Source organism: Anthonomus grandis, chromosome 12 (genome assembly GCF_022605725.1).
Source record: "Anthonomus grandis grandis chromosome 12, icAntGran1.3, whole genome shotgun sequence".
NCBI classification, from domain to species: Eukaryota; Metazoa; Arthropoda; class Insecta; order Coleoptera; family Curculionidae; genus Anthonomus; species Anthonomus grandis.
The window spans coordinates 7697059-7724573 of NC_065557.1; the positions used below are offsets into that span (position 1 = coordinate 7697059).

Consider the following 27515-nt stretch of genomic DNA (forward strand, 5'->3'; position numbering starts at 1 on the left):
TAATTTTTACGAAAATCTCTTATAATAAATTAATTCTAATAAAAAAGCTACTATAGCAAACAAATTGCCAACAGCCATGATCCCGAATATTCCAGCTACGTGTACTAATTTAAGCTGCACTAATTTTTCCACAACGGGCTCGTAGTGTAGAGACAACCGTCTTACTTCTTTTTGGGCTGTACGAGGTAAAACTTTAGCTGCAGCCTAAATGTTACCAAAAATCTTTAAAAACAATACAAATTAACATAGCAAAAAAATACCTCATCAAGCCAATATTTAATAATTCCTCCCTCCTTTAGCTCCAAAAGAAATTTATCCAAATAAGGAATCAGAGGGGCACTTTTACGTAAAAAAATCACCGTATACTCCCATTGTATGTCCTCTTTCATAAGTCTCAGAGTTTTTGCATTTTCTAGGTTTGAAAATGGAAAATGAAAAATGTCTGCAAACAACCATCGCATAAAGTAAAATTCCACTGTTTATTTTAATAACTTTTTACCAGGTGAAATTCTCTCGATGAGCAACCCAAAATTGCCAGCTGCCATAAGTTTTTTGAGGACATTTTGAGATGATACTGCCACGTATCTTCTGTGAGCCCTTCTGTACCTTTCCTGAAAATTAAAAAATGCATAATTAAAAAAATTTTTGATAATTTACCTCTTTGTCTGTTTGCCAATGCATTATCCAATCGGCAACTTGAATGCCACCCCAAGAAATGTTACTTTCTAGAAAGTCGTGGTTGGTTTCTATTGAACTTCCATAACTAAAAAACCGAGAGTAAATAGTTAGTAAATATTTTGGTACTATGAAAAAATCGTAAAAAATACCTGGGAATTGTCATAATCGATGATAAACCGCTCTCGTAGCACCTGCTCAAGAAAAACGTGACGAACAAAGTCAAAGTCACAAAAATGTTCCTGGTGTGACCTCGCAAAATCCCATTTTTAGTAAAATGGTGGGTGAACACTATAAAAACAGTTTCGCCAATGTTTGACAATCTCTTATAAAATCCATTCTCACTAAAAATTCAATATCAACAACAAGAAATCCATATTATCTAAAAGGTTTACCGAAAGTCCTCGCGAGTACAGGACTCTGTTGTCCAATAAACGCATAAAATTGCACAAACTATTAGGAGGTAAGCCAAAATAATCACTAACCATAATAGCTTACTATAGACATGCCAAGGGGTAAGCCAACTAGGTATAGGCCTAAAATATAAAATTTATTCATCGTGATGTAAGGCTTGTTTCCTTTCGTATTCACCAAAGTATCAAGATGATATTGTGGCGAATGCTCCAGAATATTCGTCTAAAGCTGTAATGATGTTTTCGCTTTGATTCAAAAGATCAAAATGTGTTTTTCACAAATTTTTCTCTGTTAATTATACCTAGGTAATTTAATTAAATATGCAATCCATTGAAGATCAGGTGCCAGGGTAAGAAGCAAAATTACGCATTTCAAGTAAATATAATTTTTTAATGTTTTAATTTGATAGATAATGCCTTAAGAGTATCGGAAAGTCCTACATAATGAGCGAAGAATGAATGATACTTGCCATCACTATAAAACTTTAACTTCGGCTAGAAGGACCAAAAATGAAAAATGATTAACTGATACTTGCATACACCAGCATCAAGAAAATTTATTATCTTTTATTGAATGACTATGATTGTGACTTAAAAGACAAGGAGATTTACTCATCTTGCAATCGACTAATAACGAAATTCCACGGCTCAAAGGACCAAAATAATGTGTTGGAGAGCTCCATGAGCCGATCTGCGCAGAATGACAGGGAGATTTATAGTCTATCAATGTAATACTATGATTCCTGGGCACGAAGGACCAAACTGTTATTGTTGGCAATTTTATGCTATAAATTACTTATAAAATAATTCATAGTACTTATAATATAACTGAAATACATTACATTTGTCTTGAAATGTAATGGATTTCCATGACTTCTATTCGAAGGACCAAAAATGCATTTAAAAGAATTTTATTGACACTTTTACGTACACTTACATTAAGGAAATGTATTACCTATTAATGAGTGACTATGATTCTGGCTTGAAGGACAAGGAGATTGATTATCTATCATCGGACTACTAAGACTCAAATGGCTCGAAGGACCAAACATGTGTTTTGGAGAATTTCACAAAAATCTACTTACAGAAACATTTAACATATTTTTTATCTTGTAATTAATTACTGTGATTTCGACTCGAAGGACCAAACAGTTATTTTAGAGAATTTTACGTAAAAAAAATTACTTACACTTTAATTTAGTATACAGTCAACTAAAGTAAAAAAAAATATTATGCATTAATGGATTTTCATGACTCCGGTTCGAAGGATCTAAGTGTTGTTTTAGACAATTAAAATCACAGAATCACAGCAGATCACTATAATTCCGGCTCAAAGGACCAAAAAGTAGTTCTAGACAATTATAAATAAAAATTATAAATTCCTTATAATTTATTCGAGGACATCAAGAAAATTGATTATCTATCAATGTGTCAAACTGTTACTTACACTATAATTAAAAAAAAATTATTATCTATCAATAAATGACTATGACTCAGGCTAATAGGACAAGAAAATTCATTTTCTCCTAATGTACTACTAACACCTGAATGGCTCGACGGACCAGAAATGTGTTTTTAAAATTTTCGTCAGCACATCTACGCAGAATGTCCGCAGGAAAATTTATCATCTATCAATCACTATCATTCCGGCTCGAAGGACTAAACTATTAATTTTGACAAATTTGCACATAAAATATCAATTTCTTATAATTTAATTAAGCATAGTCTACTAAAATTAAGAAAATGTATTGTTTATCAATGAATTTTCTGACTCCGGCTCAAAGGACCAAAAAGTAGTTTTAGACAATTATAAGTAAAAATTATAAATCCCTATAATTTATTCGATAACACAGTGACATCAAGAAAATTGATTATCTATCAATGTGGTACTAGAAATTCCGCTCGACCGCTCGTCCTTCAGGACCAAAAATACATTTTGAAAAATTTTACTGTTACCTACACTATAATTAAAAAAATTATCATTTATCAATGAATGACTTTGACTCAGGCTAATATGACAAGAAAATTCATTTTCTCTAAATGGACTACTAACACCTGAATGGCTCGAAGGACCAGAAATGTGTTTTTAAAATTTTCGCGAGCACATCTACGCAGAATATCCGCAGGAAAATTTATCATCTATTAATCACTATCATTCCGGCTCGAAGGACCAAACTATTAATTTTAACAAATTTGAACATAAAATATCAATTTCTTATAATTTAATTAAGCATAGTCTACTAAAATTAAGAAAATGTATTTTTTATCAATGAATTCCCCTGATTTCGGCTCAAAGGGCCAAAAAGTAGTTTTAGACAATTATAACTAAAAATTATTAATTTCCTATAATTTATTTGATTACACAGTGACATCAAGAAAATTGATTATCTATCAATGTGGTACCAGAATTTCCGCTCGACCGCTCGTCTTATTCGAATGGACCAAAAATATATTTTGAAAAATTTTCTTGTTACCTACACTATAAATAAGAAAATATATTATCTATCAATAAATGACTATGATTCAGGCTAGTGTAGGACAAAAAAAATTATTATCTATGAATGTACTACTAAGACCCGAACGGCTCGAAGGACCAAAAATGTCTTTTGGAGAATTTTGTGAGCACATCTACGCAGAATAACTGCAGAAAGATTTATCATCTATCAATCACTATCATTTCGGCTTGTAGGACCAAACTATTAATTTAGACAAACTTGCACTTAAAAAATCAATTTCTTATAATTTAATTAAGTATACAATTCAGTAAAAGCAAGAAAATGTATTGTCAATTAATGGATTCACATAACTTCGACTCGAAGGACCAAAATGTTGTTTTAGACAATTATATGAGAAAATTATAAGTTCTTGATAACTTAATTGATTATACAGTTAAGTGGTATGTAGACGATTGATTATCTATTATAATGTTACCAGAACTTCCGCTCAAAGAACCAAAAATGTATTTTGAATGATAATTTCACTGAATATTTATCAATGGACTACAAGGACACGAACATCTCGAGGAACCAAAAATGTAATTTTGAAGAATTTCATAAGCATATCTACATACAATACCATCAAGAAAATTTAATTATCCATCAGTGGATCACTAATAGACTAACATTAAGAAGAACTATTATCTATCACTGAATCTATTATTTCACCTTGTAGGATAAGGCGATTGAATATCTATCAATAGACTTTTGAGACTTGAATGGCTCGAAGGACCAAAAATATATTTTGAAAGAATTTGATAAGCCTATCCAAGTACCATAAAATCAAAAAGATTTATAGTCTTTTAATATATTCTCGGCTCAAAGGACCAAACAGTTATTTTACGTTTAAGATATAATTCTAATAAAATTTATTTAAGCCTAGTAAAATTGTGATTCTGAGTCGAAGGACCGAACTGATATTCTAGTCAATCTAATTTAAAAAATAATAATTTCCTCATAATTTAATTTGGAAAAATTAAGATTTAATATCTATCAATTGATAATTTTTACTCCGACTCAAAGGACCCAAATTGTGTTTTAGGGAATTTCGTATAAGAATAGTTCTCTTAGCCATTAGGAAATAAATAAGAAAAATTTTTTACTCAATTTTTTTTGGCCCTTCGAGTTGCATTTTTCAATCCGAATTTCTAGATTTCTCGATTTTGCTCGAAGCAGGAATGTTAATATTACGTAATTTAATGCGAAAATATTGTTGTAGCAATTAATTTTTAGTTAAAAATTCATATATATCCTCAAAAAATCAAATAAAAATAAAGCAAAAATATACAAGAAAACTTCTTACTTTGGAGCTGGTACTAAGCATGTGATCCCCACTCGTAATATCGGTACCGTCATGCCATAAAACCTGTACATTCTATCGGTCATAAAGTTGGCAGCTAAAATACAATAAATAAATAACTAAATTATTTTGATATAATTATTAACCAATTGCCAAATCGATTTTATCCTTAAAGAGCTCCCCCCTTAAGCCGTAACTGGATCCATTATCGAACACGTCTCCCCAATACTCTTTTTTCACCCAAATCGGATTCCAAGTTAAATTAAATTTACCAAAAAAATGGTTTATTATTGTACCCTCTACACCATCCAGAACCATTGTCTGAAAATGCTTTTTCTTAGCTAAAAATAATGCAATTATACAGGGTCTGAGGTCTGGATGAGAACGATTTTTAGAACTTACGCATAAACACATATGGCAAGTATGGAAAGAATCCTAGCCTGTAAATTCTACCAAATTTATAATTTACTTTTTCAGGAAACAAATTGTTTTGGAACAGAAAAGACTTGTTGCCACTAAACCACTTATCAAGGAATTCCAGAGTACAGTTTCCAGTATATATTTGAGTCCAAAGAACATATGTTTTATGCCAAGTAGGAAGCAAACTGCTTGGTTCATTTCCTTCTGGACCACTTTCAGTCACAAGCAAGAAATTAAAAATAAAATCAATTTCCTGAGTGCTCAACAGCTTTCCTATGGCCTCATGCTTACTATTAAGAAAAATATAACTTCTACTCCAAAAAGTCTCATTCTGGATCTTCAACTCTTTTTCAACCCCTTGAAAAACCTCTGTAGGATCATCCAAGTTAAACAAGAAAACTTGACATCCATGATTACGAAATATCACATCATTTAATTTATAGGAAACCGAATCAATATTAACTGTCACCACTGCATATCCAAACGGAATTAGAACCGGATCCCTGGCATCAGAAGTAAATAAAAAAATGCAACGGGTTGATAAAAAATACTGACTTAGGATTATTTTTAGTAGGGCGCTAATAGCGTTCATGTTTTTAGCATTTCGTGTTAAATAATGATAAGGATGAGTCGTATTACATGTTTCAGTTTTAATGAGGGGTGTGATGAAGTGTTGACCAATTAGTATCGCTGGGTTTGGTTTGGAGGGATGATTGTATCAAGAGTACAGGGTGAAATATAAATTTAGTATTTTAGTTGTTTTATTTAAGTACTTATGAGTTCTCCGTCAGTTTCAAGAGTTTTTGCAATAATATATTAGGGATAGTGAACAGAAAAGAAGAAATATTATGATAAATATTAACTATCATGGAACGGTTTTAAATGATAGTATAACAGGCAGTAGAACTATAATTACAGAAAAATATAAAAAGCTTCTTAGGTGGACAAACTTTTAAAAAATCCTTAAATTTGAGTTTTAGCCAAAAATCAAAAAATTTGAAATTATTTGTTCTGAAAAAAAAAATTAATCTGGGCCTAAACCTCTTAATAATTTAAGAATTATTAATTTTATTATTAAAAAATTTATGATACTAGTAACAGAATTCTTACTCTAAGAATTAGTCCATCTTTTCTCAAAGAGACCGGCTTACATTAAATAGTAATGTAATAAACTCTAAGTCACGGGTCTCAAATTTATTAAATTAAAGCCAAAGGATTACACGTGTTTCGCCTTTACTAGGCATCATCAGATTCACTTGTGTATTCACTAATAAAAAGAACGAAAAAAGAAGCGGAGAAGAACACTCTATGATACAAGTCAAGGGTAGAAATTAAGTTAAAATCGAGAGTAGTTACTACATATTAAAATAATATAAAAAAAAGTGTTTTTTTGCATTTGTACAGAGGCTCTTAAAATCAAAGTACCCTCAAAGAATTCAATGAAATGAGTTGAGATTTATTATGATTAAAGGAGTCAAATAAAAATTGAGCACCCTTGTTTTTAGCAAACATGAGGGATAAAACAAAAATATTAAGAAAATTATATATTTTTTAATTCTGTATACGTGGTAACAAATTAGTGTTTTTAGATTGTCCCAGATAAGTAAAAAAGCCCCAACAACAAAACAATTGGCTGTAATAGACCTTACATAATGATTTTAAAACAGTTTCCACGTCAATTTTGTGTGTAAACACAGAATTTATTATAATGTAGGTTTTGTGGTACAATAAATGTAGGGTTAAAAAAAAGCATTTTTTTTTTTCAATATTTTTATGGAGTAAGTGTAATTGCTTTATAATGTTGTTTTTACAGTATAGAGCGTAAAAAATATATTTTTTTAATTTTATGGGTTAAAAAATATGGACTGTATAATTATAGCATTTTATATTATTATAAAAAATTAAAATAAATTAAAGAATTTTAGTTTTAGGTTCTTACTAAGAATTTTAATTTTTTTAAGTCTCATATATAAAATAGAATAAATTTCAAAAGTATATACAAATATTGCTTTATAAATAATTAAAGCAATTTATATTACTTGTAAATATTGAAATAATTTAATATAATTTAGATTTACATTACCATTAACAATATCGTTACATTTTTGTCACTTAGCTTTTTGTATTTTTTATTATTTTATTTAAAAAATTTATAGAATATTTATTTTTGAAAAGTTGCGTAAATATTTCCAAAAATTGTTCCAAAGCAGTGTATATGGTTAATAATATTAAAATCAGTTATGCTTTAGAGTAAATTTATTAAAAAGACAATTTTATTGGAATTTTAGTATAATAAATAAAAAGAACAAAAGAAAAAACTTAATAAAACAACAACTAAAGTGAAGGCAATTATTTGGTTAATGTATTAAAATGACGAAATGACTTATAGAACATTTTTGCAATTAATAATTTTAAGTACAAAACTAAGAACTAAATAATTTCTCATATTCTCAAATAAATAAAAATTATTTTTTAAATTGGTAGATTTAATTTTTTATATTTATATTTGTCAAGCATTTATCGCCTATTATTTAAAGTAATAAATAACATAAAAACTACATACAGGTAAAACTATATTAGAGAAATATATGGTGTTTGTGAAAAAAATCCTTTTTTACAAAATAAATAAAACTACATCAGGCAATATAAAAAAAGTTATAGCAGCAAAAAAATTAAAAAAAAATCATAAAAATAATATAAAATAATTTAAAAAATAAAATCTGCAAAACAAAAAATAATAAATTAGTTTAGAAATTCCTTATAAAAATTTAATTAAAAATTAATAAACTGGAGTCCGCTTACATAAAAATATGAGAAATAAATAAGTTAAAATTTATATACTATTTTCAAACTCAAATCAAATCAAATCAAACTTCTTTATTTGCCCAATATATACATATACAAATTATACACAATTAATTTTACAACTATATACTACATAACCCGAGGACAAAAAGGACTACAGCGCGACCATAGTGGCCGATAACACAAAATATACAAATCATGTGAATTTGTGCGCGGTAACCCTGTATCACCTAAACTATACATAAATAAGTCAATAAGATTTTTAATATAACAGCAAATGCCAGAAAAAAGGGCGAAAGGCGTGCGCGAGACAAAACAAGGGCAGCTTACAGTAAATATATTAATTTTACAGTATATCCTATCTTATTTTATTTTATTTTTGCGGGAAAATCTGACAACAGCACAGCACGCATGGTTTAGAAGAAATGTAGGTTATTTTTCCTCATTAATAAGAAATTGCTTAGCGTATTTTAGGAATCTTTTATAAGTAAATTCCTTAACTTCATCTGATAAATCATTCCATAATTTAATCCCTATAAATGTAAAAGATTTCTGAAAAGCTGCACTGCGATGTTGATGCAAAAATGCTGATGCTGATGTAAAAATGGATTAAATAACGCTGCAAGGTATGAGGGTTGGCCAGTTTTTAAGATTCTATGTAAAAATGTATAAAAATGAAGTTTTCTGCGGTAACTCATATTAAGGATATTTTTATTATTTAAATGAGGTTTAATATGTTCTCTAAATGTTATAATCTAATGTTCGATTCTTCCTTAGATTCGTATTTTTAGCTAGCGGTTTCACGATTGCTTTTTTTCATGAAAATGGAAAATAACTTTCTAAAATACAGGAATTTATTATATTTAATAAGGGTGGAATGCAGTATGGCAAGCAAAGTTGGGGCTTTGCGAAAAGCGGCAATTGCCCCAGTGGATATACGATTCAGAATCTTTAACAGGGAATTCTCGTCTGGAAGCGTAAAATATAGTTTGATATTAACATTGGGATGGACATTTGAACAATAAAAAAAGATTTTGTCATCTGACGCAGAGTTAGGAGCTTGAAAAGTAGATGAAAAAAAGTTGCAAATCTCTTCTGGATCACATAATTCATTGGGAATTTCAACTGTCTTATTGGATGATATATTTAATTTTGTAGCATTCAACTTTTCCTTTTTTTAAAGAAAATTGGTTAAAACAAGTAGTTTTCTCCCGTGTAATAGCATGTTTTGTAAAATTTCTTAACTGTCTATAATATTCTAAGTTTTGTTTTTTAAATATTTCTTGTGTGTCTTATCCCTTAAACGCATTAAAAGTTTTATGTTATCAGTTATCCAGGGCATAAAATTTTTCTCTTTAACTAATTTTTGTTGAAGTGGAGCGTGTTTATTTATTAAATTTAATATATTTGTATTAAAAATATCTAATTTTCTATCAATATTGTTTGTGAAATAAATTCCGTTCCACTCTATTTGCTCAGCATCTCTGCGAAAATTCTCAGGACTAATGTTTTTATAATTACGGTATTTTAAATGTTTAACTTTGTTTTGTATTTTTGGAAAATTTAATATGGTGTTTACTAAATTATGGTCGGTTAGGCTTCTTGATACAGGTATAGAAACGGCTTTTATCACTTCAAGTTCTTGACTTGAAATAATCACATCAATAAGACTTGACCTATTTGTCAACAAATTATGGTGTATAGGTTCAGTTATTAATTGTTTTAAGTTGAAGACATTAAAAACATTTTTAAGGTTTCTTGTGTTCACATTTTCTTTAAGTAAATTAATATTTATATCACCAAGTAACAAAATATAATCGCAAAGCATCATTGATAGCGCCAGTACATTTTCTAACGTATCAAAAAAAGTGACGGTATTTTCAGAAGAGACCACCTTCTTCATATATAGTAAGGCCCAAAACCCGCTTACCACTCACTTCAAACCCAACACTCATATGTTCAAAATTTGAAGAATTGACATTGTCAAATATTATTCGAGAAAATTGTAAAGATTTTTTTATATAAAATCCAACTCTATCCTCTCTCACGAAATTATAGCCCGGTATATTATAAAAATTACTATCACAATTTGAAGACAAACAAGTTTCAACAAAATTATTTATCCCGATATTTTTTATTAATTATCATCAACCAGGGCGCTACGCATGTCGTCATCCCGCAAAATATCGCGTTCATCCATCAGGAATCCCCATCAGCTCCCCCCCGCCTCCCCCGCACATTACCACATACCCCAAAATCCACCACAGAGACTTATACATCAAAAATATTAACTATGTATAAATAATAATAATGAACACTAAAAACTAATTCTATATCACAAGTAATAAAATATATAGAATTAACAGAGAACGCAATATGGCCGTCACAGTGCATCCGATCAAAAACTTACCGGGTGCTTCAATTATATTTAAAAAAAAAATTTGCTTGCACTTTTATATTTTATTTATAGCTGTGTAAAAAAAAACAAAAATAAAATAGGATAAAACATATCAAAAAAATTAAAATTCAAAAAAGTAAAATCTAAAAAACTGAGAAAGGGATCAATTAATTTAAAAAAAGCAAAGGAACTGCAAATTTTAAGCAATGCATTTATTTTATTTGTATATTTTTATTAGCAAATAACAATATGAACAGATTAATAATTTAAAACTCATGAGCCAGTTTTTAAAATAATATAAGCACAAAAGTGAATACAAGAGGGATAAATAAAAAAAATAACAAGAAAACTATACGGCGTTTACTCAAAAAAACCTTTTCATTAAATAAATATAAAGACGTAAATAAGCAATATAAAAAAATTGAATAAAAGCTTTTTTTATTTAAACTTACATAAACTTATGTACGATGTAAACACAATAACGTTGCACCTGTCTTATGTTGATAAATTAAATGAAATTTTAACTGAAGCAGTTAGCATTAACTGTAGTGAAGATGGCTGTATGAAAGTCGAAACATCGACATTTAAATAAAAAAGCGTTCATTTTGTTGGGAGGTATATTGAACGCAAAATATCTACTAAAGAAATATTGTACTTAATAGCAGTAAGAAAATAATAAAGACAGTAAAAAGAAAAAAAGAAACTAACTTTAACAAGAAATTTTTGCAAAATCCCTGGATTTACAAATCTATATAACAGAAATGACGAACAGAAATATGTTGTACAAAAAACAATAGAGTGAGTCAGAAACTAATAATAAAAAATTAATTAAAAATAAATAAATAAAAGTCTGCTTATATAAGAATATAACAAATATCCCTCAATAAAAATCCCTTTTATTTAAGGTCATTTACGTGGCATTTGTAATAAATAAATTATCCAATAAATATTCACCGAAAAAATAATTTACTTTAAAAGAGTCATAGTAGAAAGAAAATAATGCAACAGTTAAAATAAAAAAAAATATTAAAAAAAACAATACAAATTAATTAAAAAGAATAAATAGGAGTATGCTTAAAAGTCTCACAATTTTTATATACTTTAAATTTATTTCGTTTATACTCCTTATATTATAATTTATATGACATTTATAACCATCTAAGGAATAATTGTTAACATGTAAAAAGAAAGAAAAATAGACGAAAAATAATCTATAAATTTTAATAAAACTAAACAATCTCCAAATATTGTGCAATGTGTTTATTTTATTTATAAAATAATATTACTAACCACCTTAAAGGCAATCATAACAGATTTTCTAAAAGCCACAAATACTCCTAAATAGCAAGAAAAAAATACAATTTCTAAAACATCTTATATCGAATATGTTCTACAATAAAAACTATTATGGCAAGCAAATAACCCGATAGCAAAATGTAAAATGTACCACTGAGCTGAAACACCTTTAACTGCGAATATTTTCCAGCTAATTTTTCACTTTTCCAGGATTCGATTTTACTTTGAAAGGCACATTCATGTTTGGTTGGATTTAATTTAATCCAATAAGAAATTATGCCAGCCTCTGTCAATCGGAAAATAACGCGGTTGAATTCATTTTTTAAAATAGAGTTTTTTCTTAAAATTTGCACTACATATTGGCTGGTCAATCTTTCTTTCATTAATCTGTAACGGTCAAGTGCCTTTTCGTTTACGAATGGGAGCATATAGTGATGATCTAAAATTACCCATATATGGTCTTTAAAACTCTTTTTAGTTTATGAATTACCTTTAAGCTTATCGATAGCCAGTCCAACTTTCCCTTCTTCAGAAAATTTAAGCATTGCTTCAATGTTAGCCTTCACGAACCTGTTAGCAGCGTTTTGAAGTTTTACCTTAAATATTGTCACATTATTTAAAATTTAGTAATTTTTTAGGTTTTCATTACACATTTTGAATTTCTCCATTGATCGACCCAAGCTCCACCATGGACGGCCGCCCACTTCACATCACTATTCAGGAAATCCTCAAAAGTATCAATAGACTTTTCATAATTACGTTTTGTAAGCGCAGAAATATATACGGCATTATAAGACTCCAAAATCAATATCGTGCTCAGCAAAACTAACTTCATTAGGGCCCTGTTTATAATGCTGTTAGATCTTATCGTTTGCCTGAGAAGCGGCTTAAAAGTCGTTGCAAAAGATGTGAAAACTATACCGTTTCTAAGAGTAGTTGTGCTAAAATTCGAAGAAATATTTTTTAGAATAGTTTGGCTGATATACAGTTGGCTTACCTAATCTTAAACTTTTTTTTAATAATGTTCTTTTCAACACAAAACACTAAAATTGTCGTTAAAGCAATACAAGTGAAGCTGATTAGACATATAGACCATAATAAAATACCAGCAAAAGGAGTGAACCATGGGATTATTAAACTGAAAAAATTAAAAAAAATTAGTCCTTTAGTAAACTTTAAATAAGTTTATACTACCTTGGTGCTGGTAATAAACATTTTACCTCAGTAAGATGATACTGGGCAGTGATGTCAAATTTATGTACATAAGATACAAAAAACCCCGCTAAAAATATTAATAATATTTCCAATTTATATTCCACAAGGGTATAAGAGTACTTACCAGCAGCGATATCAATATCATCATGATACAGTTTTCCCCTTAAGCCTCCTGTAGTACCATTTCTGTATACGTAGCCCCAGAATTCACTATTACACATTTTTATTTCCAAAGTGGCATTTAAACGATTTGCAAATTCTTCTAACAGTCGAATATCGGAACCGGAGTAGTTGAATTTTGAAGAATGATCTAAAACCCATTGTGAATTATGGTTCTAAGCTGAATTTGTTTTAAGTATTAATACACTAAATTTGTTTTAAATATTAATTGATGTTTTAATAGTTAAAGGGAAAATCATAAAAAAAATTGAATTTTCTAGGACAATTGTCATATAATTCATTAAGAAAATGAGACGCAAAAATAACATAGTTTAAAGAAAAAGAAAGAAGTAAAAAAATGCCCACGAATGCCAAATTCCTGGGAAAAAATGTAATTTTTCAATCCCTTTTTTTCAGCAAAGGACAAAAGTCATACATCCCTAACTACTTGGAATAATTCGAAGAATGCCAAATTGCCTGAAAACAATCTATTTGGTTGTTTTATTTAAGGTAATTGAAGAAATAGTGCGTCTTAAATGTTTGAATCAATCTTGATTTTGATGTCCAGGAAAAATCTATTTTAGAACATTGTTTGTGATGTTTGTTTTGATTTTTAATCAACTAAAAAAATAACTTTTCTAAGTGAAATACTGACTAATATATTTGATTTTGTTGTGTATGGAGCAGATTATAGGGTGCCAGATACTATTTCACAGTATGTTTTTGTAGAAACTGTATATGAATCGCTATTTAAAGTGCAATTACTGACAAAACATATCTATCCTAGTGCCTCAGCTCTCCAATTCTGGTAAATATGCCGAACGTGATCCTCCAAAAAACCCAGGCGATTTTTGGTTGTACTTGTTTTGAGTGTAAAATAATCAAATGCAAAAAATGTGCGAGTATTGGTTCCAGTGAGGTAGGTAGTAATGATGATGTTCTGATGCGAAATTAGCTGTGACTTTTTTAAATTGCTTTGCCATGATAGATTAGGAGCTACAAGCAATAAATGTCGTGAAGGAGAAGAAAGTATTTATGTTAAAGATTACATTAGAGCTAAGAAAGTTAGTCTCGAATTCGATTGAGTCGCGCAGGTATTGTAACTTTGAAGAAAAGGTTGCAATAACTTTATTATAGGTGGAATATTCATTCATAATTACATTGTAAACATTCTTACACAACAATATGCTCTGCGTACTTTTTATATTTTTAGGGATTTTAACATTTCGGATGCCTTTTGGGAGAATAATGATTCTGGGGTGATTGTTAGATAACTTAGATAAATTATTATTTCAAATGGGATAATTTTACGACAAAAATTATGCTTTTTTTATGTTAAAGGGTATTAATACGAAATCAGAGGCTTCTGTATTTGGATTTAATATTTCTATATAAAGTAATTTAATTTTAATTAAAGTTGTTGATGGCTTATAATTTTTAAATAAAATTGAAAAAAATAGAGTAAAAAACCTAAAATTATGCAGAATTTTTTTATGATGTTAAAAATGGTGATTAAATTGGGATTAATAATTATTTGTTTGGAGTTAATTGGGATTTCATTCTAAGCTCATCTGACCATATTCTTGCAATTTTAGATTTCAATCATATTAAGCATATGGCCATAGCGCTATTTGCTTTTCTTAAGAGATTTGAAACATCTTATTTTCCCAGATGGTTTTCAGCTAAATTAAGAAATCATGAATGTGGTTAGAGTATTGTTGATTGTTGTATTCTTAGGACTAAGAATTTGATATTAAAGTTATTACAGGTATTTGTTATATGTCATACAATATTTTGAATTTGCCAAATTTTTTTAATAGGTTAATAAGGGTAAAACCACTTCTAATCCATATTTTACAGTAGAATAAATATTTGACTTATCAACTTATTAAAGTGAGTTTTTTGATGCCAATCTTTAATTTCCGAAAAAAATATTAAACGGGTAATTACAGGAGTATGCATATACAGGCAGTCATTCCTAAAATTATGGGCAGTTTTACTTATGACCAAATATATTTTTATTGTAGCGGTTACTTAATTTAGTTATGGTAAGTCTATCGGGACCAATTTACTGCTAATTCAGTATAATTTGTTTGGAGGCTTGGAGAGGAAGCAACAAGTCGATGTGATATAAACAGACTTCTCCAAGGCTTTTGACAGAGTTGATATCAATATTCGGTTACATACAATATTCCAATTTGGCTTTTCTCATAGTATGGTTTATTGATTTGAAAGTGTTTTTTCTACTAGGGTTCAGTAGGTACGGATTGATAGTGCCTTATCAGTTTCACCTCTTTAGCTCTTGAAAGAGTACAAAATAAATTTATTAGGTTTTGCCTTTATAAATTTTATTTAGGAATCCCCGAGAACCACATATACGATAATGCTTTCAATGTATTACATCTAAAGATATACATCAGAGACGCATTAACACAGATCTTCTTTTAATATATAAATTTCTAAATGAAATATAGAAACTATAGAAAGAACTTGAAGACTGATTAATAATAGGGATATTGAAATCTTGAGTATTCCTTTGACTCTCTTTAAGATTAATTATTAGAAAACTACCTTAGGATAGGTCTAGTTAATGTAAGATTGTATGATGTATATTAATGCGCTGATAATTATTATAGGATAAGTACCCTATTTATGTATAGGGTTCTTAATTATATTTGCTAGATTCAAAATATATGAAATATTTATGGTTTATTAAACTACTAAGTAAAAGTGTTTAATTAAAAGTGAAATAAAAAATCCTACAAAGAAATCTTTAAGAAGTCGAAACCAAGAATAGAATAACCAAAACGTATTAAAAAAAATCCTAAGTTTTGTTTTAATGTTTATTTAATTTTAATTTGTAAAACTACATTTAAGTATGAGGACGTAGGTTTGTTTTATTTATATTGATTTTAGTATATTTGTCACAACGTTTTATTTCTAAACTTGGTGTAACTAAATGGTTCTAATGGTTCTACTAAAGTAGTAATAAAATTCAAGATCTCCAACAATAATCGTCATCTATAAGATAGATAATAAATGTATGTCTATTGTTTTTATTATTTAGATCTCTGAATCCGAAGTTCTGAACCAGATGTAATATGGCCCAAGTTATATTTAAAAATGGATCTTATTGTTCCTCTTGATTTTGGAAACAAAGACAATATCTCAATATGAAAAAGCACATACTCACTGTAGTTTGGGTTTAGAAGGTAAAAAAAACTTTTCGCTAGGTTGCTTCTAATTAGTTTTTAAATTTCTAAAATTCTATGAGATATGTATTCAAAAGTAAATCTTACCTCTTTTGATATGTGGAAAATATTCAAACGTGCCAACTCTAATAGTCCTTCCATGCAAGTCTTCAATCTTATTCCAAAACAGCTTTCTACCAAACTGAAAGGAACTATTACAAGAAAACCACCGGTCCCAAAGAATTGGTTTATTATAGCCTGTACGCTTGCCATAGGGATGGATCAAAATATTAACATTTATATCCTCTTGTGGTATTATTTTGGTGTCGTTTCTTTTATATCTCCTGATCATCAGTAAAACGACGTTGCTCACAAAATTTATTGCCTTAGTTTTGAACACTTCTAAACCAACTTTTTCTGCATTACGAATATTAAAAATTATATATTTTCTATGATTAAAACCTCCTGTATCAGTTTGCTTGAGCTGAGCTTCGATAGCTTCAAAAATCTCGGCAGGTCTGTCCACACTTAAAACGAAATTGTTGCAGCCTAAGTTTCGCGTGATTGTATGTCTAATTATAGAAATATTATTATGTATATCAATAATTGTTGCTAAATTACCGAAAGAAATATCAATATTAACCTTCGTAGAATTTTTAATAAATATTAGGCATCGAGGGTTAAAAAAGTATTGATAGACCAGTATTTGAAACAGCTTAGTTATTGGACGATGCATGTTGCTTTGGGGCAGTTAAAGTAAAACTAAGGGTAGTTTTTGAAATAATTTTACTGCTAATGCCTAAGTAAATATAATTAGTAAATTAGGTTCGAGATATTTGACGTTTCAGTAGTAGTTCAAACAGAAAAACTACACTAGCAATAATGTTACCGAAACCAATAATGAAAAACGCTGAAACCACGTGGGACAAGGTGATTGCCACGTTCTCGTTATTTCGTCTGACATGAGCATATTGCAATTTTTTTTTCATTACGTAGTCCTGATGTCCTGAATACTAAAAAAAAATAAAATAGTGTTTAATAACTTTCGGTTAAGGCTATTAAACAGAGGATAATTTTAAGACTCTTTAAATTGAATTCCATTCTGCTCACTCATTACTCAACATGTTTGATTAATTGGAGAATTTAGAGAAAAAAACATGAAAACCTCTTTACAGGCTAATGAATAATTCTCTATGACAGTGTAGGCGAATTATTCAAATTAGCCAAAGAGAAAATCTCACAATATTTACCTGCAGAATTATTGCATCTACTGATCAAGATATAACATCAATATTCCTAATTTGTAAAACTACAGCTACTGTAGGTGGACACCATAGTTCTTCAATAGTTAATAAAGGAATATCAAGGATCAAATATTATTAATATTTAGAAAAATTGACTTGAAAGGAAAATGCTTTCATCTAACACTGTTAACAAATTTTTTATTACTTTCTTAGTTGCCAGTGGAATTTTTCATAAATGCGTAGATTTAGAGAAAAATATGTAAGTATATATGGAATGGAAAGAAATGACAACTACAAGCACTCTTGCACTTCAAGCTCTATTGAGGCATGCAGAGTATAAAGAAGAAATCAGAGATTAAATCGATTAATGATGCCATCTAATTCTTCACTGAATTTGTCATCAATGAGTTAATTTAGAGAAAAAAACGGAGCAATACATGGAATAAAAAAAATTACAATCACAGGCACCTTAGCAACACAAGTCTTACTAATGCATGAAGTTATTATTAAAAAAAAATGAAACCGGCTCATGATGTCGCTTAATTCTCAATTGAATATCTCATCAGTTAGTAGATTTAGAAAAAAAAGAGAGAAGGATAAATTGAATAAAAGGAAATGACAATTACTCTACTGATGTATGCAGATATTACAGAAGAAAAATTACAAAATCGACTCATAATGTTGCTTAGTTTTTTAAGGAATTTCTCATTAATCAGTAGATTTAGAAAGAAAATGGAAGGATATGTGGAATTAAAAGAAATTGCAATCACAAGCATCTTTGCAATGCAAATACTACTGATGCAGGCAGATAATAAAAAAATATATAAAAATTCTTTATTCTATTCAACTTTTTTTATACGGCCTTGTATTTCCTATTACAGAAAGGTAAACTTATATTCATGACAATGTGCAAAACAAAGAAAGGCATATCACAGACAGGAAACATCGTACTACAGAGAATATTTTTTATTCTTCTCTAATGATACTAAATCCAGTCCTGCGCATCTCAAATTAACAATCACCCAACCTCCTTAATAAGTGATACTGCATTGACAAGTGACAGATTATAATCTCAATAAGGTTATTCGCAGATGACACTGATCTGATAGCCGGTCAATTCAACCAGCTTTTGTTTTAAGATCTGTGCTAGAAAATATTAATAAAGTACCTAAAGAAAAGAAGTTTTAAAAGAAATTGTATGTAGTCTTTTAATATACTCAACTCTTGTTGCCTTTTTTTTCTTAAAGAAATATTATTCAATTTATTTTTTTTCTAGATTGTTAAAAAGGAGGCAAGAATATACTTGACCGGGAATAATGTGAAGAGTATCAACTGCCTGGAAAAGAGATTCAGATTTTTTAAAGATACTCTGAAACATTATTCAAAAACAGATAGTCAAAGCAAAATTCCAAGAAGATTTCTATGATCGTCGTTTATTTATCTCAGATTGGTTATTTCCTCTTAATTTTCATAACCATGTTTTTGACTTGCCCTCAAGTGCAATAGAGTAAGAACCAAAATAAGTAACAAAGTGGAAAGTCCAGCAACTTGACTACCAGATAAATAAATCGCCTTATAGTTGAAGAGGAAATATAAGAATATACTTAGCCAGTAATTTTAAGAGTGTCAATTGCCTGTAATAGAGATTTAGAGTTTCTAAAGATCCAGAATAAGAATATAGAGAAACAGAAAAAGTTCTTTCTTGATCTTTGATCATCATTCATTTTTTACGACTAGTTCGAGTACTGCGGATTTTCACCTTTTTTCCATCACCATATAATTGATCTTTTCTATAGAGTTTGTAACCCATAAGAAAAAATGCGACTTACAATGATTTTAAACTAAACTTTTTTTTCTCAAAAACTAACCATGTCTTTACCTCGTTAGTCCAATAAAGTATAATTCCACTATCCACAAGCCTTTCAATAATCCTATTTGCCACAGGTAATAAAATAGAATTTTTCCTAAATATCAATACTACATACTGGGTTTGTATGGGATCCTTCATGGTCATATAGTACTTCATTGATTGTTCGTGTATGTATGAGTCGATATGATATTGACCTTAGAAAATTACATAAATAAGTTTATACGGAACAAAAAAAGTGTAAGGAAATTTTACCATTAACACGTTCCACTTTAAAAGCAAAATTTCTATTATGCCTGAAAATATACTCCAAATGTGCGGGGGTTGTGGCAACATATCGCTCGGCTGCTTTCCTATATAATTCCTTAAAAAAATTACTTTACTGTTTTTATTAGAATCCTTTAAGTGCTTTTTAAGACATCAATTATAGATCCATCCAAATCCTAATTTATATCCAGGACGTTCATGGCAACATAGACAGTGATGGATTACTGTGTTAATTGGAAGTTAAATGAAATTGTACATGATGGATTACTGGATTTTTATATAACTGTGTATTTTTATGAACTGCTTTTTGGACAATAATTTTATTACCTGTTCTGAACTTGCCCAACTCATAATGTAGTCGGCAGTCTGGACTCCACCCCAAGAAATATCACTACTTAAAAAATCCTCCATAGTATTAATAGAAGTCTCATAAATCGGTTTGGTTAGCACACTAGCAAACCCAGCAACATACGCTGTACAAACGATTAATGTACTTAGCAACACCAATCCCATTAGGGGCTTGAAATAATATTTTTTTCTGGAAAAATTGTGGCCCAGTAGAGGCTTGCATACTGATTCTATGGAGCTTATTAGAATGGTTGTTTTTGATATAAATCTGGAACTAAAGAATGTTTTATACAATAAGATCAATTAATAAAAAGAACTTACATGTTGTGTTTTTTTATAGACATTTGATAGTGGTTTAAAGCATATACGATCACTATCAGGGTAACATACGTCAGAAATAAAAGAAACCACAAATGGGGTGAGAAACTGTATGTTGGAGAAAGCCATGCAGCTGCCAATCTAATGGACAATTTGTTTTTAATCGAGTTTTAAAAAAGTGTTACTTACCTTGGAGCAGGTACTAAGCAAGTTAACTCAGCATTAGCATACCCTCTGCTTTGGTCAAAATGTTCTGAGGCACTATAGGTCATAAATAATCCAGCTAGAAAAGAAATATAGAAAAGTTCAGCGATTCTAAACTACATTTGTATATGTTCACGTTAAGGGAAATAAGGTATTCTTGTAATATCAAGGAAATCATGCCAATGCCACTAATACATAAAATTGGCTATGATATACTAGCAAGTTTTAGGTCTTAGGACTAGTCCCTCAAGAGGAAAAAAAAATAGCAAGGAGATAAAGAATAAGAGGAACAAGATGAAAAAGTAGAAAAATATGATGATGATGATGAATATATAGAAGAAAAAAAAAAAGTAATATATCCTTAGGATTAGGATACGGCAAAAAAATTCTTTATCTAGCAATGCATCAAATCTGATATACATGGATTTCCAAAACTCTAGAGAAATTGAGTTATAGGCAACATCGTCGATAACACTATATTAATAAAGCAATAAGAAGAATGAAGCATAGAAAATTCTCTAAGGGAACTTAAAACTATTAATAAAAAAAGATGGAACTGAAAAATTTGCATATAAAACTAGAAGGAAAATATGCGTAAATACGTTGAAATTCAATAAATAATTACAATCCTAAGTAATTATAATCGAATACGAAAGAGAATAATAAATTGAAGAAATATTATGAGAAGCAAACGATACTAATTTAGGAGAAGCCTTAGTATAAAACCTGTTTACTCCTTGAATCAAATATTATTTAATTTTAAAAAAAGTTGAGCGTCACATGGTAAATCTTGCAATTAAGCATAAAGTTGATTCTTACTATAGTGAGTTGCATAAAGCAACAGATCAAGTTTGCATTAAAAAATCAACAATAAAAGAACGATCGTGAATGGTCTTCTATGATTTGATTCGTTTACAAAAGTATTTGGAAACGAAGTAACCTACTATTCATAATCTACAAACGTAGATCAATTACATTTAACTAAAAGAAGAATTAGAAAAATTAGAAAAAAGGGTTTAAGTCTAAATTGAACATCTAAGTTAAACATCACATTATGAACATTAAAGTAGATATTCATCATTTCACAGCAGTTTATCTTTGATAGATGCTGATGATAGCGAATAAGAAGAAGATAAAAAAGGAAAAAAGAGAAAGTAATCAGTCTTAAGGATAAGGCAAGATAATTCTTTAAGTCAGTATTATCCATCAAACCTGTTGTAGAACTGATTACCAAAACTCTAACAAAATTGCATAATGAGCAACATGGATGATAAGGACTGAAAGCACAAACAGCTTAGACAAACTAAAAAATTAAATAAAACGAAAAATCAAAAAGAAAAGAGCTCAGGAATTAGTTTATAATGCAAACAAGAAAATACGTGTTAATATATAGAAATAAATATTTACTTTTTTAAGTAATTCATGTAATATAATAAAAGAAGAAAGAAAAAAATAGATTGAAAAAAATAGGAGAAGCAAACGATATTAATTTACAGAAAATTTTATTAAACACTAGTTTCAAATATTCAATCAAATATAATTTAATAATAAAAAAATCACATAATGCACCTTACAGTTGAGCATTGATTCGTACTATTTTAGTGAGTTGTATAAAGCAACACATAAAGCTTGCATTAAAAAATTAACAATAAAAGAATGAGAATTAACTCATGGTGAATCTTCTTCTAGGATCTGTATCTTATACATAAGTGTATAGCAACGAAGAAACTTATTATTTGTTATCTGAGAAAGTAGAGAAATTACACTCAACTGAATAAGACTCAACTGAGAAGAAAAGAAAGGGAAAAGAGAAGAATAAAAAAGAATCTCGCACAATTCTAACTTGAACCTAAAAAATTAACATTGTTTTAAATTGACTCGGTAAATACAATTAAGTATCTAGCTTCTCATAGTTTTTCAAGTTTATTAAACCAGCAAGCTGAAAAAGAATAGATTTACCAAACTCCAAGGACTCATTTGCTAAATCAAAACATTAATTGGTTTTAATAAAATCCAAATTTATTATTGATTATGTTATACCTGCTCCAATATCCAACTTATCAAAATAAAGATTTCCTCTTAAGCCGTAACCAGTTTTATTAGGATGAACTAGCCCCCATAGGTCCTCCTGGACGACCAATTCCAACGTCGCATTCATATATCTAACAATTTCTCTTAATAAGTGAATCTCTAGCCCTGATGCAATATCTTTATCTAAAATTTACTTTTTTAATAACGTACTATGAAGTGACAAGTAATTACCTATAATGATGTATGGTCTGTAATCGAAGACTCCAACTAAAATCTTTTTGCCGTCTTGCTGCTGAATTTTATTGTAATATAAGTTGTTTTTGAGGAGAAATGATTTGTTGTGAGAGAACCACTGATCTAATAGATGAATTTTAGATTTTTTGGTATATTGGTTAGTCCAAAAGCTTGCAATTATGTCACAATCATTATGCATTAAAAGTCTAGGGCAATCACTTTCATTCACTTGTACCAAAAGTACATTAGCAACAAATTTCATTGCAGTACTTGAAAATATATTCAAACTCTGATCAAAAATTAAATATTTTCTTTTGTTGAATTTTTCCTGAGAGTTATGCCACAGTGAATCTTCAATTTCCTCAAACACATTTTTTGGATTTTCCACATTTAGGATGAAATTTTGACATCCAAAGTTACCAAAGATCTGCTGGGAGATATTACGTGTTACATCTACATTGACGCTTACCACCCCAACTGGGATATTTAACGTATTAGAGTCTGAAATAATTATTAAACAATTTGGAGGAGCAAAATATTGATAAACTAATACACTAAATAGCGTGTCAATATTTATATTCATATTAAAGCACAAACCAAAGTTTTGCCTAAAATTATTAGTTGCATTTGCGTGTTACATTATCTATTATACTAGTATAACAATATAATAATATTAAGTTTTGTGTAAGAAGATTGATGTCTTTAATATGCATTAAGGCAATTTGGAGCTAAAAAATCTATAATAGCAATGTTCACCAATAAATGTCAATAAAGCAATAAAATTTCCTAGGACTAATATCCCAAAAGCTCCTTGTACATGCAACATTTTCAATTTGATGATTCCACGTTCTTGCTGATGGTGCTCGAAGTACTTGACGGCTTTTTGAACGTATGGATCCATGTATTGGGTGGCGGCCTAATATAGAGAAAAATAGAATAATTCACTAATGCATGATAATAGTTGAAAAACGTTTATTTTTGGACCAGACCATTTACACCAGATGTACATTTTTGGCTAAACTTCAACTATACATATCGGATAAAATGTTCGCGTGATATACGTTAAGAAATTTATAATTATGTTAGTGTTTTATTTACGTTTAACAAGAAGGTTTATAGCGTGTTAATAATAATATGCAACTATTATTACATAAAAGTTAAACGTTTAATTAGGGTATATTCGATATTATTTAAAGACGTTTACAAAATGTGTTTAATGGAATGAGATTTTTTTTAAATTCGTAGATGTGGTTTATGCATTAAAGGGCATTTTTCTAAAATAAATTTTATGTTTCAATTCCTTGTTTAGTTTTCAGCAAATTTGTATTCTTGATTTTTTTTATTTATGTATATATCTTATTTGGTATAATTATTGTTTTATAAAGTTTTCCTTTTTTTTTCTTAATTTCTTTGTGTATACTATTTCAGTATTACACTATAAGATACATACGTGTATGAAAAGTATATCGTATCCTACACAGTGGCATATGTGATATCGTGGTCATTTTATCACATATTTGAAATATAGTGATCAAGTGTTTGCTATGTGATTAGCTTTATAAATCCCTTGTCAATTTTTTTAAATGCCAAAGTTTTTCTTCCATGTAAACAGAATCGTTTATAATATACGTATATTCTACAGTTTAATAAATAGACCTTATAGTTGGATAATAGACGAAAAGCAATTATTTTTCAGATGAATTTCATTCAATATTTAGGGTGTACTTTATCAAATGCCGACATTTTCTCCCTTTTGTAAACCGAATCGTATATGATATACGTATATTTTATAACTTAATAAATAGACCATATACGGTTGATAAATATATCAAAACTAAAAATTTACTAAAAAAACGTTGAATAAATATATATTTAACGATTGTGATAAACCTACCTCGTTTTGCCAAAAAGAAATCAATCCAGCCTCAAAAGCCCTCAAAACAAACATATCGACGTATGGTAACAAAATGGAACTTTTACGCATCATAATAACACATTGTTCCCAATATAAATCTTCAGTCATCAAATGGAAATTCTTTATGGTGTCTTCTTGGATATAAGATCCAACAGCAAAGTTATCTATAAATAAAGATTTTTTTCGAATAGTTAACCTTATCCGATCCAGTGACCTTAGATCGTATTTTAAAACGTGATTTTTAGATGGCGTCATAGGCACTAGTCTAAGTATTATTGTATTAACGCATTTAGTTCGTAAAAGTCAATATTACCTTTAGGTAGCCTTTCTATAGAAAGTGCAAATTTTCCAGTAAACGACAATCGCCTTAAATGTTCTTCAGATTTCGCCATAAATCTGGATACCAGTTTTATCATATTAGGCTCCTCAGAGTCCTCAATGGACTTGATCCATGCGTCAGAAGTACCCCCCCAGTCGAGTCCACTTTTAACCAAATCATCTACAGTATCTATTGAGTTTTCGTATTTCGGTATAGTCATTATAGTTGAAAGACCACTATCGTATGTGGTACTAGAATATCCCCAGTTAAAATTTTATTAAAATATTATATTTTAAGTTTACCTGAGTACCAAAGTGGTTATAAACACCAGCCCCATCAAATAGCGTCCCATTAATCCTTTTGTAATTTCCTTTTCAGTCACATTTTGCATTATAAAAGGTTTCGATACTGATATCAAAGCTTTTCCAAATACTTTGACTTTTGTAGATGCATCCAGGCTTTTAGGCCTTCTGGAGTATATTGAAATTTGAAATATATCCAGGGAATAGATGGTTATTAAAGATAATAGAAAGGTTGCTATAACAGCTAACCAGGTTTGGGGTGCGTAGACGTAGAATGGGGTAAGCCAACCTGCTGCCAGTCTAGAATCAATTTAATAATATAGAAAAATCTGATTGATTTGATTATTTCTGCTTATTGGCTCCTTCAGGGCCAAGGGAAATATAAAAGAGGAAACTGAAACAGGAGCTAATAATTAGTTGGAATGTTGGCTTATGATTGATGATTTCATTCATCTTCATCTTAGTATTTCCATATTTTCTTTTAGTATTTTATTTCATTAATTTTTTGTATAACAAATAGTAAAAAATTAAGTTATAAGAAGTAAAGACTAAGAAAATGCAATTAAGGAACTGAAGAGGAATGACAAATAAAATTATATGAGATGTAAGAAGCTTCAAAAAAACCTTTGAACACACTATCTAAGTAGAAAACCCTGATTTCAAATCTGTCACTTACTTTGGAGCAGGAACTAAACATGTTATCCCTGTTCTTACCATAGGCTTGGATAAATCCAAAGCCTTATAAGCAAATCCCCAAGTATACAAAGCAGCTTAATAATTAAACAATTCATATTAATCCAGAAACTAATGAAACCTTTAAAACTCACCGGCTCCTATATCAGCCCTGTCATCAACCAAATTTCCCAGAAGACCAATTCCAGATCCGTTTTCAAAAATGTCACCCCAATATCCTTCATTAATAACTGGCTGGACTGTACAATTATGGTGGTGAGCAAAATGGACCATCGTTAACATTTCTGAACCCATGTAGAAGTAAGAGCCATTACCTTGTTCTTCTAAAAAGAAGATCAAATGTTTATTAGAAGCGATTACTTCAGTAAGCAAGACCTTCAGCTCCATAAGGCCCTCTAAAACACTCATAATTCTTTGGTATTCTATTGCTCTAAATGCTTACCGATAATAACATAAGGTTCGTAATTAAATACTGCAAGTTTGATTACACGACCCTTCTGATCAGTTAGTTTATCAGGAAATAAATTTCTTTCATATAAGAAGGATTTATTTACAGAAAACCATTTATCCATTAACAAAGGCTTGTTGTTCTCACCTTGCCCAATATATTGGTGCGTCCAAATATTAAAACTCTTATGTTGCTCATTTAATGAAATTTCATCAAAAGTGACCACAACTAGATCACTAATATAACTTATCTCCTCCAAATTAAATATTTTTAAAGAATCTTCAACTGGATCCTCTTTAGGCAAAAACACATAACCTCGCTCGTTAAATCTATCTTGATGTGCCTGAATCTGTTCTTCAATTACTTGCAATAAACTTACGGGATCCTTTGCGAAAACTACAAAATCCTGACATCCAGAGTAGTTAAATAAACTTGTAAAATTGTTGTGGTCATCGCTGTTAATTAACAATAATGGAGCTTTTGCATTGGAAATATCCAAATCTTTCATATCATCAGATACCAACACCACACATCGCGAATTAAAAAAGTAAGTGGCAAAAAAAATATTCAAAAGCGAAGCAATAGCTGATGTCATCGTGGCAATTTATTATAAAATGGACTTTTAAGAAGTTCATGAGCTATTAGGAATATTTGCTGTCTGTTGTATTTACTGTGTAAAAAATTGCCTTTGATGTGTTTGAGTTAGGGTGGGTAAATAATGGTATTTATGGAAGGAAAAGAGAATATTTTGTTTGGTGCTAAGATATGCAAAGACCTAATATTTGCTAAAGAAAAAATTTGTTATTTAGGCTTAGTTCATTTGTTTTCCTATTTATTAACTTTCTTGTTAATGCAAGGAAAGAGAAGGGAGGAGTGGAGAAGACAAAAGACAAAAAATGCAGCAGAAGTGGAAAAAGAGACTCAGACAGAAACACCGGAAATTATTATTTTTTTTAAA

General features: G+C 29.4%; 1 protein-coding gene and 1 long non-coding RNA gene across 2 annotated transcripts; both read right to left on the minus strand.

The window, feature by feature from the left end:
* Positions 1 to 27235, minus strand: LOC126743299 (uncharacterized). The gene is made up of 28 exons (XM_050450328.1): positions 26552 to 27235; positions 26244 to 26432; positions 26093 to 26186; positions 25417 to 25716; positions 25109 to 25365; positions 24775 to 24959; positions 23610 to 23796; positions 22878 to 23003; positions 22656 to 22829; positions 20601 to 20694; positions 20415 to 20552; positions 20073 to 20367; positions 19734 to 19842; positions 19491 to 19675; positions 17257 to 17380; positions 13142 to 13327; positions 12997 to 13084; positions 12800 to 12940; positions 12452 to 12743; positions 12293 to 12398; positions 5030 to 5224; positions 4887 to 4980; positions 1071 to 1211; positions 828 to 1019; positions 658 to 763; positions 500 to 611; positions 261 to 442; positions 1 to 204 (listed from the first exon to the last, which is right to left on the minus strand). The coding sequence occupies exons 1-28, from the start codon at positions 27150 to 27152 to the stop codon at positions 7 to 9; spliced, it is 5091 nt and encodes a 1696-aa protein (XP_050306285.1). The 5' UTR covers positions 27153 to 27235; the 3' UTR covers positions 1 to 6.
* LOC126742885 (uncharacterized) lies at positions 12014 to 12611 on the minus strand. The gene is made up of 3 exons (XR_007662732.1): positions 12452 to 12611; positions 12293 to 12398; positions 12014 to 12241 (listed from the first exon to the last, which is right to left on the minus strand). It is a non-coding gene; the product is annotated as an uncharacterized LOC126742885 (long non-coding RNA).
* Positions 27236 to 27515: the final 280 nt, after the last annotated feature.

What these genes read in the sequence shown, in the direction of transcription:
- LOC126743299 (XM_050450328.1), bottom strand. Translation starts at nt 27,152, where the DNA reads ATGACATCAGCTATTGCTTCGCTTTTGAATATTTTTTTTGCCACTTAC. An exon ending in CGAACCTTATGTTATTATCG is followed by an intron (nt 26,433 to 26,551) that starts GTAAGCATTTAG and finishes TCTTCTTTTTAG; the next exon opens with AAGAACAAGGTAATGGCTCT. An exon ending in CAGGGCTGATATAGGAGCCG is followed by an intron (nt 26,187 to 26,243) that starts GTGAGTTTTAAA and finishes TTAATTATTAAG; the next exon opens with CTGCTTTGTATACTTGGGGA.